Genomic DNA, 18,070 nt, shown 5'->3' on the forward strand with positions numbered 1-18,070 from the left:
TCATATAAACAAATACAGAAGAATCTATTAGACCCTTTTATATTATTAACATTATAAACATTTCAAAACTACAAATTGGGTTAACATTTTAAACCGTAATTAAGAGGGACTGTAATTTAGAATCAAAATTTAAGTCTTTACATCTTGAGATCACTATCACACCGTTTTGAGATGCAATTAATTTCGGTGCAATTTTTGAAAATACAAACGATGTGGATGGAGAGGGGGTTTAGCTATAACTTGGAGTTTTTGGGTGTAACATAGTTAGGCCCCCACGAGAAGAACTGGCCAGTTGGTAAACGGTGAGGCGGAAGCAAGGCCAACCTAGCTCCGACGAGAGCGGCGGCGTCAGCTGTGTGAGTCCCTTTCCCACCGGTCATGGATGTCTGAGTGAAGCCTGGGCAAAAGCAGTTGACACTCACAGACCCAAACGCACCGTATCGGTTGGCCAAGACTCTGGTGTAAGAGTTCAGAGCGAGCTTGGACACTGCGTAGTCCGTCCACACCGCGGGCCAGCCTTGGTTCGTCCATGTGCCTCTCTGCACGTCCTCCAGAAAGGCACACACAATGCCGTGGATGTCCTCCTCCGCCAGATCTTTACTCTGAAGAATCTCTTTCACTTTAATGTTCCTTACTTTCTGCAATTTTTTTATTATTTTTTAAAATTTTCAATATATATGAACACTATAATCATGTCAATCAAAGAGTTGAGAAATTTTCTTCAGGCTTACATCGATGGTTCCCAGCCTAGAGGTGATGTTGAGAATTCGGCTCCTGGAAGGAGAAGAGCTAAAGTAAGGCAAAAGAGCTTCGGTGAGTAATTTTGCGCCGTAAAAGTTGGTTTTCAGTACTGTTTCCGCGTGTTCTACGGAGTTCTGGTTGATGTCGTTGAATGAAACCGCAGCGTTATTAACCTGTAAATCAAAACCCAAATCTCAGTGAACACCGCTCTTCACAAGGTTGATTATGAACTTTCATGGTTTTGTAAGTTTACAAAAGGTCTCGTAACAATGGAGAGACTATTTATTGATTATAAATCCATGATCATTCTCTAAATTAGCGGATGTGGGACTTTCATCCAACACCTCCCTTCGAATAAAGTACGTCTCCCCCAATCAAGGCTCGACTCCTTTTCTTTTAGAGTCTTAATCATTTTTTACTATGCCTTTGAGAGCCTTGACTCTTTTTCTTTTGGAATCCTTTGTTCGACATTTGAGGATTGTATTGACATGACTAATTCTTAGGGCATGACTCTAATACCATGTTAAATGAACATGACTCTCTTCAACAATGGTATGATATTGTCTACTTTGACCATAAATTCTCATGGCTTTGACAACAATAGAATCAAATCAGGCTTTCAATTTCAAGAGTATTTAAAAATTATTAAAGACTAGTTTGATAATCATTTTAATTTTTTAAAATTTTTAAAAATTAAACTTTAAAATATTGTTTTTACCGATAATTTTATTTATTTTGTTATGAACTTTCCGTTATAAAAAAAAAAAATAAGAAAAATATTTTTTTAAAAAAATATTAGAATTTTTTAAAAGAAATGTGAAAATAGAAGTTAGCGTAAACAATCATAAATTTCAAAAAATTAAAATAGTTGTCAAATATATATATATATATATATATATATATATATATATATATATATATATATATATATATAAGCTTTCATCAAATGTCTCTTAAAACAAAATTAACATTTAAAAAAAAAAAAAAATTCATAAAGTTATTACGCATAATGAAAATTTAAAAATGGTCAAATGGTTCATAGACTTTAAGAGACAAAAATAAAAGTGCATAATAAACACTTAGTTAACTATGAAAATTCTTCGACTGAAAGTTACATTAATATAAAATTAAAATATCATTTTAATGAAAATTAAAATTTGAAATTGTTATGTGGATTTCTGATGGTAGTAATTGATTGATTTTAGAACACGTCTGAAAATTAAAAAAAAAAAAAAAAAAAAAAAAAAAAAAAAAAAAAAAAAACTAAAAATAAAATNGCAATAAGTAAAAATTATGTTTACTTCAGAAAGGCCTTAATGATTGATTATATATTATTGTTTATAGTTTAGAGATTGACACAACAGAATTAGTTGCACCCGTGACGTGACGTGACGTGACGTGAGAGAGGACTGCCAGAATTGTGCGGAATTCTAATTTCGTGTAAGTTGAGGGTTGAAAACGTAAATTAAGAAAAATACAAAGTGGTTCAGGAAGAAACAGGAGGCGGAAGCGTGAATGGAAGGTGCACAGCAGAGGCAAACGAAGTGAATGTGCGAAATTCGACTGAGAAAATGAAAGGAAGATTCATGAACGATAGATTAAGACTTACAAGAATGTCGAGGGCTTGAAAATTGGCGGTGAACCAGGCCGCGAAGGCGCTGATGGAGACAGGATCGGAAACATCGAGGCGGCGGAACAGAACGTGGAGTCCTTCATTTCGTAGCGTTTCGACGGCTTGCAGTCCTCTTGCTTCATCCCTGGCGGTTAATATCACTGTGAGTTCCGATTGCGCTAATCGTCTAACTAGGGCAAATCCGATCCCCTTATTGGCTCCGGTAACGACCGCTACTGTGTTCTTGGACCACCATCTGCACGGAAACAGACGGCGGAAGAAAGCGAATTAAAAACCAGAGCGAGGGGAGGAGGATGAAGATTTAGAAAGAGAATCAGAGGAAAAGAGATCGGAGATAATGGAGGTTGATTAATTACCTGTCGGAGACGGGAGAAGAGGAGGAGGAGAGGTCGAATTCCTTGGATTCCATGGCGGAAAGCGGTGAGGGAATCTGGAATCAGGCATGGAAATCGAGAAGCGATGAGGGGAATATAAATGGAGATGGGAAACGGGAAGAGGTTAAGTGGGAAACTGAAGAAGATAGAGAAATTGTGAGAAAAAGGAACGTGGGAGCTGAGAGAAAGGTGGGTCCCACCTTGCTACTATTAAACCCTTCGGAGAGGGACACAATTTTGTACGGTAAAAAGATTTATTATGCTCTTTCTTTTCTTTTATTTTATTTTATTTTATTTTTGTTTATTTTCGTAAATTTATTTTATTCTTTTTAGATTAAATTAGATAGGTTTGTCTAAAAGCATCTAAACCGTTAAAAATTGTTCCCTCTTTCAATCTCACACTTTTTTTAAAAAAAATCTAAATTATTAAAATATTTATTTAATAAATGTTTAAACAATCCATACTAGCTCTTAAGGTTAGATTTTTTTTTTCGATTTGGTTACATCTGGTATGAAACTTAAAAGTATATAGCTTCTACAAATAGCTCTTAACGTTGTATCTATTCCAAGATTATGGCCCTTTGTCACAACTTTTGCTCGTTGCATACCTTGATCTGCTACTACTGCTCGAATAACATTTCCTACTACAGTTTGGGCAGCAAATAATGTCCCTCTTCTTGGACCTTTGAATCCACAAGTACCCATGGAGCACTGTGAATGTTTGATTAATTCACCACACCTAACTGGTGTGAAAGTTATCTTATTTATAATCAAATAAATTACAAGGATATGGAAATAGTAATAAATGGAAATAACAATAAATGGAAAGATACCTATGATAATAAGGCAAATATTAGATATTTGACTTATAATAAAATATCAAATATATATGGTAAACTATAATTTATTACTAAATATCCTTAACAAGGACCAAGAAATTACCCGACCCCGTACATCTGTAACAGTCATAATTGATTGGGTTTAATTTTTAAAAAATCGAAAATTCGACTAGATTTGCGAATTGACTTTTTTTTTTTTTTTTGTTAAATCAATTCCACCAACTTAAAAATGAGGTTACAATCTACACTATTAACAAAATTAAGAATATTTTATATTTGTAACTAATGTTAGTTATGTGTTGTGACTTGTAAATGTTTGATATTTGAATTTTATGAGATTTTAATCATTAAGAAAAAATAACGAATTGAAAAGAAATAGAGTTACGTGTTAGGTTGGGGTGTGAACTCGACTGAAATTGCTTAGGTCACCCACCCAACTCATTAGTTGATTTAGAATAGATATTAAATAAGTTAAATGATTTATTATAAAGAAAAATTAAATACAAGAACTTACAGAAGCAATTTTTTATATATAAATGTCCATTAATACATTTATGTATTAAAACTATATTGAGGTTGACTTTGACTCTAAGAGACGGATTCTGACTAGCTCCAAAGATAAATTAGTGACTCCGGTTTAAGTTGTTCAGGTAAGTGGCTCTATTATTGATTTTGTTGGATTAATTATTTGAAGTATGAATGACGAGTGTCCTATGACCTTTGCACGTGTCGTGTCTTGTGAATGCTTCATGTTTATTTATTATGTTATGTTGTAATTATGAGATGTACTATGTTATGGAATATCATGTTGACATGTTATACCATATGAAATTGTTCTATGTTATGGAAAGTGTTACACTATGTTATTAGCTACATTATGAGATGTCATGAAATGATTAGGTTACATATGAATGAATCATAGGAATGAATGATGGTATAACTTGCCCATAGATAGATGCCATGATTTTAAGCTATAAAGATCTCATACATATTGTACGTTCATGTGTAATAGAGATAATTATCTGTTATGATTAATACAGACACATACACTACAATATTACGTACACCATAATATTATATGCGCTCCCTTTATTTGTGGCATTCTAGTAGCGTGAGTGTACGCTAGCCGAAGGTCAAGTATAAGGATATGTATATGAGCTCATTTGGGGGTCCATGTACAAGTATGTGAGCCGTGTATAGAGAAATACTACAAATTCATCTCTGTCCAAACTAGAAGTAAAGACCAAGGCCATGTCATGATGTTTTATGAAATGTTAGGTTCCAAACATGATAACATGTGATTGCATTTTGATCAGAGTAGTGGGGATAACAACGTCGCAGCGACGATCATGGAACTGAAGATGGGGTAGATGCGTTCACGTTGTTTGTAGTCCTCAAGTTAAATCAAAGTACTGTTTTATTTTTACTTTCTTTTATTTAAATTTAACCTTATTTATTTGCTGCTATGTTGTTCTAAAACATATTCAAGTTTATGATATTGTTTATGAAATTCAAAAATTCAAAAACTAAACTTATAATTAATTTTATATATATATATATATATATTTAAAAATTTAGAAATTTAAAATTCTCCCATTTTTTAAAAAACAAAAAAAGAACAATTAAAAAACAAAGAAGAAGGTAAACGTGGAGGGGGAGAGGGATTTGGTTATGAGCGAAACTTCCTAAGCTATTCACGACGGTGGGAAGGCAATTCCGCGATTTTCAACCATCGGTGGAAATGTGGAATTCCAGACTAAAGGACTCTTCCGTTGACTTAAAAAAGAGCTTATTCCTTTCATTCCCACAATTGAAAATTTTCAAAACTTGCGTGCCATTCAAATTTTAATTTTAATTTTTCTTTTATTTTTCGAGACACACACGAGACCGATCATCAGTTAGAGAAGGAAAAGAAGCATTATTTATGAATGCATAGACACCTCTCTCTAACAAACGTTTTAAAAATCTTGAGAAAAAGTAAGCTAAGCGAAAATCCATAAAAAAAGACAACATCTGTTACACTACATCTAATTTAATATGACAAAATTGACACAATAAATTTCACACATTATTCTTAACAAAACCCTTTCTCGAAAATCGGTTGTGTTTACATGAATCAACTTCTTGGATATTAAATAATGTGTAAAGAATACTTTTTTTTTTTTTTTTTTTTTTTTGGTTTAAATCCCACGTAAACCACTTTCTTTCACTTAAATACAAAAATAAATAATCAATGAGCCTTGGGGATTGGGTCCTCCCTAAACTGAAAGCTTGATTTCTTGGCTGGCATTTGAAGATTGCTGCCCACATAATAGAAGTGGCTTTTGGCTATTATGCCTAAAACGCCTGCTTCTCACATTATTAAAGAACTTCCGTGCCATTAAAATTGTAGCGTAGCTTCCATGTGCTTCACATTTGTGAGCCTAAAAAAGGGCTCTTGAATACAATTACTCATCATCTTGACCTCCTCTTTTACGACAATATTACTAGACTTGATACAGAAGATAGATAGATATGTCTCGCTACCGATTATGAAGGTAAGCCTATGTTTAATATGAATATAGATTCCTTTGTTTTGGACTACGAACTTTCTGAACACTGCCCTTAGCCTAAGAGTCTCTTTAACTTGAATTCCTAACCTCTCTAAAGATTACATGCTTTTATTGATCACAAATTCACTCGAACTCCTAACCTCTCTAAAGATCACATGCTTTTATTGATCACAAATTCACGTGAACTCCGAACTCCGAACTCCTAACCTCTCTAAAGATTACATACTTTTATAGATCACAAATTCACAAACATATATTTACCTCTCATATCTTTATATAAACCAAAACAAACTAAGACTTCTCTAGCCCCACCCCATGCTACCAGTAACCAACCGGATTTTCAAACCCAATGGTATACCAACAGCCTCCCAACATTCTCTTACTTAAAACTTTTTGTAAGAGAAGATTGAACCAAGAACTAAGTTTACTGCCACCTACAGTATCCCCTACTCATCTGACCAATGGGACTGACTACTGCTTGGTGGTCTCTCAGTGGAATGCACCAAAACTTGGCTTTTATGATTAAGAGTATTCTTTTGGCAATACATAAAGTTCCTAAAGAAAGGAAAATGATTGGCAAACCTCTCAGAGTGGGTCAATTGACAGTGCCATGCAGCAATTGTGCATATATCACCTCCCAGCCTGCCCAACTGAGATGAGGACAATAAATACCATCATTGTCTAATTTATTTATCTGCAAGTTATGCCCATAAACGATACATTAATCCATAATGGTGAAGGAAAAATTATATTCAGGTTTTTACCTTTCATACGAAAGCTCAGACTCCAATAGAACTAACGAAAAAGGAATGAATAACTTGGCTTAAACGGAACGGAAAAAGAGAAAAAGGAGACTAGTTGATGGCGATTGCATCCGTTTATGCACATCCAATGGAGAAGTACCGCGGTGATACGTTATCAAAAAATAAAGACAACCACTAAAGCCTTATTTTTTTTTCACTTAAATTCCTTAGAAGATAGATAGGTACTTCATGGCTCAGGTTGCATGTTTGCACATTCTTCTCGAATTGATTGGAAAAGGACCGAGGATAGATATCGTTCACCAAAGCTAGGGAATACCACCTGAAAAAAGTCATATTGGGAGTAATTAGATGCCAGAGAATTAAGTTCAACTTGTGATTATACGAATCAGGAAATAAAATACAATAAGATTTTAGTAGGCAATGGAGACATTTTCGAAAAATATAATAGGGATAATGACAAATTGAACCACGACAGTGTAATGCAAAAGGTATCTCTATTGTTGACCATGCATTGACCTGTGTTTACTGTAAATCAAATTACGTAGTCATTCATTTGGGATGCCACGTCATTAGGGATGATGAGAAAATGGAAGCGTGAATAAGCTACATTGTGAAAGAATCATTTTCAAACCAGAGGTTGGATTTGAAATGGTGTCAAATACAGGGCTCTATCTTAAATTTACCCCAAAATTATATTAATTGAAACGAGCCTTTCTATTCGTGCTAGCAATAGGCATCTTTTAAGATACTCGTGGAGTTCATCCCCTAGTGTCATACTTCAAAAGGCTTTCCTCCTTCCTATAATCAACTATTTAAGAAAGAAAAAAGCCCTTCTGTAGGTCAAATCCCTTCGCTCAAAGACTTATGTAAATTTTCCTTGTATTGCATATAATAGAGCCCTTTCTGGTTCCTAAAAGATGCTAAGATCGAAGCTTATAAGCCATGCTAAGTCAAAAAAAATGTAAGATCCCATATCTTTCTTAATTTGACTGCAAAAAGATAGAAAATGCATGATATTTTATCTCTTGTTCAACCAACTTCAACATTAAGCATCCTACTCATTTTTCCTCCATATAGATATATCCTAACTGAGCATACAAGGGGGAAAATCCATTCAAGCTTATTTAAATAATATTTCTTAAAGAAAAAGGAAGAAGAAGAAGATGCATACCGCAATAAGCTTTCCAGCATTCTCCGGTCTTTTTCCTACTTCCAGTGCAGCAGCAGCTGCAGCTCCAGAAGAAATGCCCACCTAATATTAAGTCAATGAGATAATGTCAGAAAATATACGTACACTTCAGAAGATATTGAACGAGGCTAAAAAAACAACCCCACGTTTTACAGTTAAGTTAGCTGAATATAGCACTTATTTTCTGTTTTGACATATTGTTTCAGATTGATTTTTTTTTTAAAATCAAGTTCTAGATTGAAATTCCACGGTGGTAAACAGTTTAAGCAAAAATAAAAAACTAAGTACTAACTGTTATAATATTACTGAATACACCTACCAGTAAGCCTTCCTGCAGTGCTAATTGTTTTGCCGTCTCAATAGCTTCTTCACTGGATATCTGCATCAGTCACTAATGGTCAGAATTTTAAAGGGAAACCTATAAGACTTAAGAGTATGTGATGCGTTTTATCCTGCCAACAATATAAAAAGGCATATCTCAGCCAACTAATTTCCAGTGCATGGTGTTGCCTTGATGAACATCAGATTAATTTTAGTGGAAAATTATGTAAGTGTGTGCATGCGTGCATGCATGCATGCCTGGTTGGAGGGTGCTAGGGAGCCTTAATTCTTCATTTGAATTAATCTTACACAAGGTTGTATGTTGCTGACAATGAAGAACTAAATATTGATTCATGAAACATTTCAATCCCCACAAAGATACTTGATTAGAAGAGAAATGCTTGATTGAACGCATGATTGGGAAAATTGGGTAGGGATGGACCTGTATGATTTCATCAACGACACCTTCGTCCAAATTCTTGGGTACAAAACCAGCTCCAATTCCCTGAATTTTGTGAGGTCCTGCATTTCCATAATAATATAATGGACACCGTTATTTAGTGTGTATAAAAAAATAAATAAAGAGCACATAATAATCAGTAAAAGTTAAATGGTTTTAACTTACCAGGCTTTCCTCCAGAAAGTATGTTACTTTCTGTAGGTTCAATACCAATAACCTATAGAATGGGACCAAAGAAAAGCTGTTAAACTTCAATAGCTAGGAATATTTTTTTTTAAATTATAGTAAAAAGAAGAAGAAGAAGATGAGCCTTTGAGAGAAGACTTTGACACCCCCCCNNCCCCCCCCCCCCCCCCCCCCCGAACTTTAGTTTTTGTTGTTATGTGTTAGACGTAGGCTCATGCTCTAACTTACACCTTACTGTTCAACAAATTCAAATTTAAATGAAATAAATACAATGCTACTAGGAGGTAGCTAAGTACCTAAAAACTAGTGTTACCTTAATTTTTGGATTTTTCTGTTTCAGAAACCGGCCAACACCAGAAATTGTTCCACCTGTTCCAATTCCTGCAACAAAAATATCCACCTTGCCACTAGTGTCTTCCCATATCTCCGGGCCGGTTGTCTCATAGTGTACCTGCAAGTTCAAGTTTATACTTCATTCAAGGCTATCCGTGGCAACAAAATCAGACCTCAATATTTATGATTTCGCAAACTTAGAAATAAGCAAATGCAAAATTAAGTTTTATAAAGCTATGAGTTTATGAGCTCAAAAAATCTATTATATATTTTTCAGTATCAAAATTTATAATTCTCCTCGTATACTTCATTTTCTGTCCATTTTTAATAAATAAATAAATATTCAAACACTTTAGCTCTAGTGTTGAACAATTAATTGTACACTTACAAGTGTGCGACCGCATATTTATTATGCTAAACAAATATTTTGCATGTATGTGATTATTTTGAAACGTGTTCAACTTGTAGCCACTAGGCTTAACAAGCACAATTGTTGGTGAATGAAACTGTCCAGTGTGTCAGACATGTTACCCAAACTTAAATGTCCATGCTTCCCAGTAAGCATAGAGGAAGAAAATTGTGGCCCCATTACTACAGATATATTTTCTTGGTCCACAGTGATCCAATGGAGTAAAAACCAAATAAATAGCGAACTTTATTTAATTCTACTTGGTCTTAAATTTAAATAACCAGGAAGATCAAGGTCTGTTTACGTAAGACTTTAAACTTCATACCTTAGGGTTGGCAGGATTGTCAAATTGTTGAAGCATGTAAGAATTAGGTGTCTTTTTTAAAATCTCTTCAGCTTTCTGAACTGCTCCCTTCATGCCTTTTGCTGGATCAGTTAATACAAGTTCAGCTCCAAATGCCTTTAAAAGAACTCTCCTCTCCATACTCATCGATGATGGCATTGTTAATATTAGTTTGTATCCCTTTGAAGCAGCAATAAATGCAAGACCAATTCCTGTGTTTCCACTGGTAGGCTCAACCAAGATACTCTGAAAATACACAAGAGAAACATGTTATTGAGTATCTGGGCCAGAGAAGAAGATTTTGCACTTACATCAACCTAAAATTGGAAATATTTAGGTATGTGTTTCCAAGTTCTGAAAAAAATTAGTGCAAGATCCCTGTCAATGAAGGTTTACAACTAGGCGATGCTATCAGTGAATTTTGCATGCTCTTAAGTCCAATAGAGCCCTTTTTTCTTTATTTCTTTCTTTCTTTCTTTCTTTCTTTTTTTTATTTCTTTTTTCTTTTTACTGAAAACCCAATTCAGGGTTTCTTGATAATATTACTATGTAAATGCTTCAATTCCAAAAAAAAAAAATAATAATAATAATTAAGATCACGATTATGATGGGAGATAGGCAATTATATAAAGATGTCATCACTTATCAGCAGTTTTGATATGTTACTGTGCAAGTTCTCTTTGTTGATAGAAGTATCTCAAATGAGAAGTGCAGTTCAAATTTTTTAAATAATCATGAGAAGATCCATATTCTTAAGTATACATGACACTCAGACAGGTCATTAAAAAAATTCAGTCCTAATTCTAAGACAAGCTGCTGAAGAATACTGTAGTCATATTTTCAGTTACTGTTGTGGTGTAAAATGTGGTCTGAAAATAGGTTAAAAACTACAAATGCATGTGAAGAAAAGGATATATAATATAGTTTATTCAATAATACATTTTTATCCAAATAACAAATGTAACGAAACATAATTTTCAAGAAACACGAAAATTACATCTCATATATACTACCTTTCCTGGTGTAATGAGTCCTTTCTGCTCAGCATCAGATATCATGCTATTACCAATCCTGAAGACATTTATTAGTACAGATGATGAGAAGATGCAACCATTCACTGATAAGTATAAACAGTATGGCTCGCATGATCATATTAGCTTAGCTTCACGAGATAATCCATTTACAAAGACATGTAATCATCCTGCTCAATAGTTGGCCTACAGAGAAATACAGTATGTCATACAACAATTCACCACTTGACTTCCTCCTGCTATTTTTCTCACCTGTCTTTGACACTACAACATGGCTCCATTATTTCAAGCTTAGCGGCAATGTTGGCCACAGATCCCTTGACGATATTGTTCAGGTAGACCATGGGAGTCTTACCTATCAGCTGCATCACAGAGAAATGAATTTTTAATGTAAAGAGACATGGGGTGAAGCTCAATCTATTCAAACAATATAAGGGAACAGATTGACCAGATGGATTTTATTTACTATCTTAAATCCTGAAAGACAGTTGTTCCTAGACAGTCCTAACATGATTCATTCAGTGGCTGAAGTCTGATTGCTTCATGATCCCCAAAAAATCAGGGGGGAAATGCCAACCCAGTTGGTTTATCACTTAGTATATCAGAGAAGACTGCTTACTATTGACTTAACAGCAATCCACGAAGATCAGTACAACACATTCTATAAAATTCAAAGAGTTCCTTTCTACTTAAATTAGAAAAGAGAAAATGATAAAACTATCGGTATGGCACCAAAATCACCGTAATGGAGGATGTTATCGTTTCAATCTGAAACGGTATCCACAACTATAACGCTACATCAGTGCACCACATAAAAAGTTTTGGATATCTAAAATATAATCAGTTTTCAGCATGATGCAGACCAAGCCAACTCCTAGGCGCGAGCATGTTATACAAAATTGCAAGAAACGAAAAAACTGAGTTCTGAGAAAACTTGTCGAGGCATAGTTCAACAAAATGAGAATAACATAAGCATGAGATTAGATTTAATTTAGCCATGCAATCAAGAAACCTAACAACTCAATGGCAAGGTAAATAAAAGGGCGGGTGGTCCATTAACCATCATCTTTACCTGAGTTACATCTTCGGCGATGTTGAGGCCTTCAATCTCAGTCTGCGGTTTAACAGACACCGCCTTACAAACAACAGAGACAGAAGACGAAGAGACTGCCCCATACAAATTGTTCTTCTTGGACTTAAGAGATGAAATGCGTCCCAGAGTTTGGCATCTAGAATTCGCCGAAGAATTCAAGAAGAAGACGTCTGATTTGGCGCCGGAGTTGCAGAGAGTGAAAATCAGGGAGTTGATCATAGAAGCGGAAGCCATTGGCTGGAAGGATCTACTCACGCGCTCTCCTCCTCCACTCTATTCTCTATCAGAAATGTTCGCCTCAAGCTCACATTGACAGCCTTTTACGATGTTTCCATTCGAGATTTTTTTTTTTTTTTTTTTTTTTTTTTTTTTTTTAAGTAATACATTTACGCTAATATTATATTAAAAAAAATAATCATAACTTTATAAAAAAAATTGACGAAAATCGTATATTTTAATCTCATAAATTATCTACAAATATGCCACATTCCCACTCCACTCAATTATATTTATTAGTTAATAAATAAAGGAATATATATATTTAAAATAAAATTTAAATTTTTAGAAATATTTATTTATTTATTATGACGTTTTTTTTATATTTTTTAATAGAAATTATATTAGAAAAGGTAATTATTTTATGGGTATAATATAGTATAACAATAAAAATATATTTTATATATTTGTTAAATGTTAAAAAGACAATATTCGAAATTTTAAGTGTAAGAACAAAAAAATCATGAATTTTAAGATTCGAAAATTTGAAATGTCTTTGTCAAAATTTTGATCCACACATTATGTGCTATCAATTAATAAACTGTTCATGACAAGACTTAGCTTTAGGTTCGTTTTCTATCCTCCAATTCTTAATTTGTTTAAAAATAAACTTTCAACAGCAATTATATTTTTGTTAAAAAGACGAGAACTTTGTGTAGACCCAATTCAATTGTTTGAATATTAAATTTTTTTATCAAAATAATTGTATTAAATAATGAACTCAATACATCAATATTATTTTTTTGGGTTAATTTAAATTGGATAGATCATTTATTTAAATTTTTATTTTTAATAAAAGTAAAATATTATGTTGTAAAATATATATTTATTTATTTTTAATAACTTAATTTTAATATATATTTTAAAAAATAACCATCCAAATATTTAAAATTTATTTTCTAAGGGTTGTCTATGATAAAAAAAAAAAGTTACAAAATTAATTATAAATAAAACAAATAATTGTATGGTAATAAAACTGTATATTTTTAAATTAATAATTAAATTTTATTAGTTTAATCGAACAACTCACGAAACTACCTTCATAACTTTTTATTTATTTGAACTAAACCAAATTCAAATAAGTTTTTAACCCAATTGATCGCCCTCTCCCTTACGACAAATCCCACGCGTTACGAATGAATGAAAGAAGGTCCAAATAAATAATTTGGAATTTTTATATTTTTTTTACTCTTTATATGTTGCACATTATTATATGTATTTTTCAAATCAGAATTTGAGCTACAATAAAAGCTGTCGTTCATGGATTTAAATTATTTTGAAAACCTTTTTCTTGCTTACATACAATAAAACTTGCCTTCTAATCGACACCATTCAATTTTTTCTTCCCTTCGCATGCATTATCCTAAAGGACAATGGAACAGACTGGTTGTTACTCTCTGTATTGAATATTTGCAGTTTTGATCACCTGGTTGTTAAATGATTCGCTTCATCCCATTGATCCGATCTCCTACGACCATTGATCCGATCTTCTACGACATAGACCGCTCCTACTCTAGAAAGCCAATAGTCGAAACAACAATACTTGAATGCAAATTTAGAAGAAAAAGAAGGCGAGGATCGAATACGCCATTTCAAGACTAGAAATTCTATAAACATTACAGAACAAATGCCCCTTTAATTCTTCACTTTCTCAAAGAATCTTGAAAGTGGCACGGGGCCATCAGCCTCTTCATCGTTGCTTGAAGAGTGCTTGGTTCTACACTTGTGCTTCTTTTCCTTCTTCGATCTCTTTGATCTGGATCTGGATCTTCTAGATTCTATTTCTTCTTCGTCGCTGCTGGATGAATCCGAAGGTGAACTTGAGGAGCTAGACTCGGATGATTTCCTCCTCGAATGCTATGACAGAAAAAGTAAAATGGACTATTTTTTACATAATTTTCGGTTTCTAAAAAACGAAGCATATAAGATGGTCAACATGAGAATGCTTCGATGCTATCGATATGACCATAGTAACTTCAGTGGCGTGTCAACAAGTTCAGCAACATTTTTCAGCTCAAATGAAGCAAACAATATCAAAAAGCAATATAGCTGAATGGGGCAGTATAAGAGTTGGAAAATGTCAGCACCTTTCTCCTTTTTTTGCTCCGCTTCTTTAAATCTCTGTTCTTCCTTTCTGTAATGCTAATCACTTTAGAAGATGTCATGTATCTAATTAATATCAAAATTCATCAACGTACCCTTTTCATGACCACTCTTGCTACTAGAACAATTTCTTCCCTGAGCAAGTTTACGTGCCCGCTCAGCTTCCAATTGTGCTCGATATTCTTTCATCATTCTATCTGTATCTGCTTCTAGCTCTCCCTTTTTCAACTCATCTTCCTGTAGCACCAAACGCTCCATGAAGATGTAAGGTAAACTAGTTAATAATCATGGCAACAAACAATTCCCCATGATGTTAAATTCAGGCAGAAATGAAAAGATACGACACCGAACAGTTGTCTGTGGAGAAGCAAAACTGTCATTCTTAATGTAATCATAAGTGATTCCTTATGTGCCAGTGAAAGAATAATGATGAACAACTTTATTAGTGATAAGAAAAAGAATGTGCTGGTTATATATTGACAAGACATCAATATAATATCGTCATGGTGGGTGTGTATAATCCTCGTACGTTATTACATAAAATTGGGCAAAGCATTCACAAGGATAAATGAAGTTAAGACAACCAAATTTAGACGCTAATACATTCGGAAAGAATTGCGAAATTTAATCCACGGAAACTTACCTTTTGCTTCTTCTTATATTCATCCCAGGTAATCGTGTGAGACGTATCAAGGCTGGCCAAACGAGCAGCATGCCACTCTGGTGAATGAAATGAACCATCCACCTGAGACAGTCCTCATCAATAACAATAAAGGAGAAGATAATATCCCTAATATACTGATAAATAATTTAGCATCAGAATTTCAACTAATGTACAAAGAAAATATAAATAAATAAAAAATCTTACTTCATTAATAAAAGGCCTCTCATCAACCAATTATCCAGGGCTAACTTGGATTTGCTCTCCAACAGATCATATAGCCATCAAAATGAACATCCAAGCAGTGACAGAGTCAGACTACTTTATAGATGATTCATAAAGGGAAAATAACTATTTATTCTTATTCTTATGCAAGATTACTATGCTATTTCTAAACGGAAATTGCATAACTCAAGCCAATATATCACTTAAATCAAGGCATCATTAAGTTTCGTTACCGAAAAGAGCTTCTTGTTTCTTTAGAATTTTCAATACAAGAGAAGTAGCGACTAGATTCCAATGGCACCGAATGCAAAGGATACAGATGTTTAAAAAAAACTAAAGCTAGATAAAGTAAAGTATGAACTCAAAATGAATATAATAATGATAACAAAGGATTTGAGAAAAACAATCCTTCCCAATAAACTGTCAGACTTTACAGTCACGATATCGAAAACAAGAAAGTGATGCAACAGAAATGCCGGGGAGGGTGGGGAACGACACCCGGCGCTGATTTAGAAGATTAAGAACCCCCCCGGTGCCCCAAGAAAATATTAATCAATACTACAACAAAGAAACCACAAAATGTCACCTTCTCAAAATATTCTTCTATTCGCTGCGAGACTTATATGTTTTGTGGAACCTAGGATAAAGAAGAATGCAATAGATATATATGTTTTTAAACGATAAAACATTATACAAATCCAAACAATCAAGTAAACTTAAACCTTAGTCAACTTATCATGAATCTACAGCTAAACTGACATTTTATTACATTAAGAGACCCATTGAATCTACTAAAGCAGAGTAAATAAAATTGACTGATTATAAACTTCCCTAGCATGAAAATGCCACCGATCGAGTCAGTATAAAATTGAACATCACTAGAGTGATTTTTCAATTATGACGGTCTCAAGGAAAGTGACTTAGCAGGGGTAGTAGTGTGGAAGGGTACAAACCATTCCATCTTCAATTTCAACCGGCCCAGCCGAACTTGAGGATCCCAGCCTGGCTTTCTGCATCGCTTTGTATGATTGATTCTTACCCATTTTGAATACGGCCAGGCAAGAAATCTGAGGAAAAATCATAGAAAAGATCCAACAACGTACAGACACTTAACGATGATCGAAAATAAATTCCAAAAAGATACAAACACAGAGTATTAAAGATAGTAAAGACAATTAAATAGGATAAGGTTCTTCTAGACTCAGAACTAATAAAGATATTGATGCTTCATTTATAACACCGCCCTCCCCCTCGAGAGAAAATGAGAGTTCTGAAGAATGACCGAGAATTCAGCTCCTCACTTTTACTTGGGAGAGTGCATGGAATCTAAAAGAATTTATGAACATTGTGCAATTTGTTGGTCATTTCCTGTCAGGTAGTTTTTCTTCCTATAAAATTTTTCAATATATTTGCAATGCATATCAATTTGTTGGGTCATTTAGGGTCTTACACGAAACTGATATCAATTTGGTCATAAATCTATGCAATGACTATAAAGATTCGAGATGACTTCTTACACCGAACAGACCAGGCACAAGAAAGACCCCAAACTCCCGACATTAACTGAATTCAAGAACACGCTTTAAAAATAATATCACTCAATTTCCCAGAAAATGGGAACCATGAACGAACAACAGATGAAGTTAAAATGCAGCCAAGAAAATCGGCCTTTAGCTGCAATTTCTTGAGACTTGATAAGCTACCAAATCGAGATTGTGCAAAGAATGCGAACCTGAATGTAAACCCTAGAGGGTTCTTCAAATGCAACCGGCAATCGGAGTCGCCAGAGTCGAATCTGAAAATTATCCCGATACCGATTTGCAAATCTAATCCTAACCTCAACCCAAACAATAAAGATAAAAAGTTCAAACTAGCCGAAAACGAAACTACTCGTATATAATGCTGCAAATATGTTACTAATATAGTGTTCTATTGATACACTCTATTATCAACATATTAATAATATACTTTATAATATTACTCCAACTCTATGAATGGTTGCATTACACCACTGATATATTATAGGGTTGGGAAGTCTTTTGAGTCGAACCATATAGAGTTTGCAACCCAACCTAACCTTGAAATAGTTAGGGTTCCTGTCATCCTTATTATTAATAATTAAAATATTATAAAATTCAAATATCAAACATTTACAAGTTACAACGCATCACTAACCTCAGTTACAAATGTCAAATATTGTTAATATTCACAATAATAATGGTTAGGTTGGATTGTAATCATATTTTTTCAGTTGGTCTGGTTGATCCAACAAAAATGAATGTCAACCAAACGCATCGTAGTCCAAGTTAGTCAACTTCTAGAGTCATCTGAACAGACCTAATATATTATATTGAATATATTAATCACATGAATAAATTGTCAAATAAATCGAACGAAATTTTGTTAATTTTTTAAAATTTTAATTCAATTAAAATAAATATAATTCAACCCGACTTTTGTGGTTTAGATTAGATAATCAAAATTTGTCGAATTATAAATCATATCAACACATTAAAAAAAAAAAAAAAAAAAAAAAA

At 33.6% G+C, this 18,070-nt stretch overlaps 3 protein-coding genes and 1 long non-coding RNA gene across 4 annotated transcripts; 1 reads left to right on the plus strand and 3 right to left on the minus strand.

The window, feature by feature from the left end:
- Positions 1-115: 115 nt before the first annotated feature.
- Positions 116-2,877, minus strand: LOC111493032 ((+)-neomenthol dehydrogenase-like). Its single transcript, XM_023142613.1, has 4 exons — positions 2,731-2,877; positions 2,351-2,609; positions 732-914; positions 116-638 (listed from the first exon to the last, which is right to left on the minus strand). The coding sequence occupies exons 1-4, from the start codon at positions 2,781-2,783 to the stop codon at positions 234-236; spliced, it is 900 nt and encodes a 299-aa protein (XP_022998381.1). The 5' UTR covers positions 2,784-2,877; the 3' UTR covers positions 116-233.
- Positions 2,878-2,919: 42 nt separating this feature from the next.
- LOC111493426 lies at positions 2,920-4,794 on the plus strand. Its single transcript, XR_002720011.1, has 3 exons — positions 2,920-2,992; positions 4,163-4,237; positions 4,698-4,794. It is a non-coding gene; the product is annotated as an uncharacterized LOC111493426 (long non-coding RNA).
- A 2,005-nt stretch (positions 4,795-6,799) lies between these two features.
- Positions 6,800-12,585, minus strand: LOC111492818 (cysteine synthase, chloroplastic/chromoplastic). The gene is made up of 10 exons (XM_023142289.1): positions 12,248-12,585; positions 11,428-11,537; positions 11,158-11,215; positions 10,127-10,390; positions 9,373-9,510; positions 9,039-9,090; positions 8,856-8,935; positions 8,412-8,471; positions 8,075-8,155; positions 6,800-7,222 (listed from the first exon to the last, which is right to left on the minus strand). The coding sequence occupies exons 1-10, from the start codon at positions 12,500-12,502 to the stop codon at positions 7,130-7,132; spliced, it is 1,191 nt and encodes a 396-aa protein (XP_022998057.1). The 5' UTR covers positions 12,503-12,585; the 3' UTR covers positions 6,800-7,129.
- A 1,333-nt stretch (positions 12,586-13,918) lies between these two features.
- LOC111493243 (NKAP family protein-like) lies at positions 13,919-17,427 on the minus strand. Its single transcript, XM_023142896.1, has 6 exons — positions 17,266-17,427; positions 16,487-16,600; positions 15,291-15,392; positions 14,743-14,884; positions 14,632-14,678; positions 13,919-14,401 (listed from the first exon to the last, which is right to left on the minus strand). The coding sequence occupies exons 2-6, from the start codon at positions 16,574-16,576 to the stop codon at positions 14,180-14,182; spliced, it is 603 nt and encodes a 200-aa protein (XP_022998664.1). The 5' UTR covers positions 16,577-16,600; positions 17,266-17,427; the 3' UTR covers positions 13,919-14,179.
- Positions 17,428-18,070: the final 643 nt, after the last annotated feature.

This window comes from Cucurbita maxima, unplaced genomic scaffold, assembly GCF_002738345.1.
Source record: "Cucurbita maxima cultivar Rimu unplaced genomic scaffold, Cmax_1.0 Cma_Scf00001, whole genome shotgun sequence".
Lineage (NCBI taxonomy): Eukaryota > Viridiplantae > Streptophyta > Magnoliopsida > Cucurbitales > Cucurbitaceae > Cucurbita > Cucurbita maxima.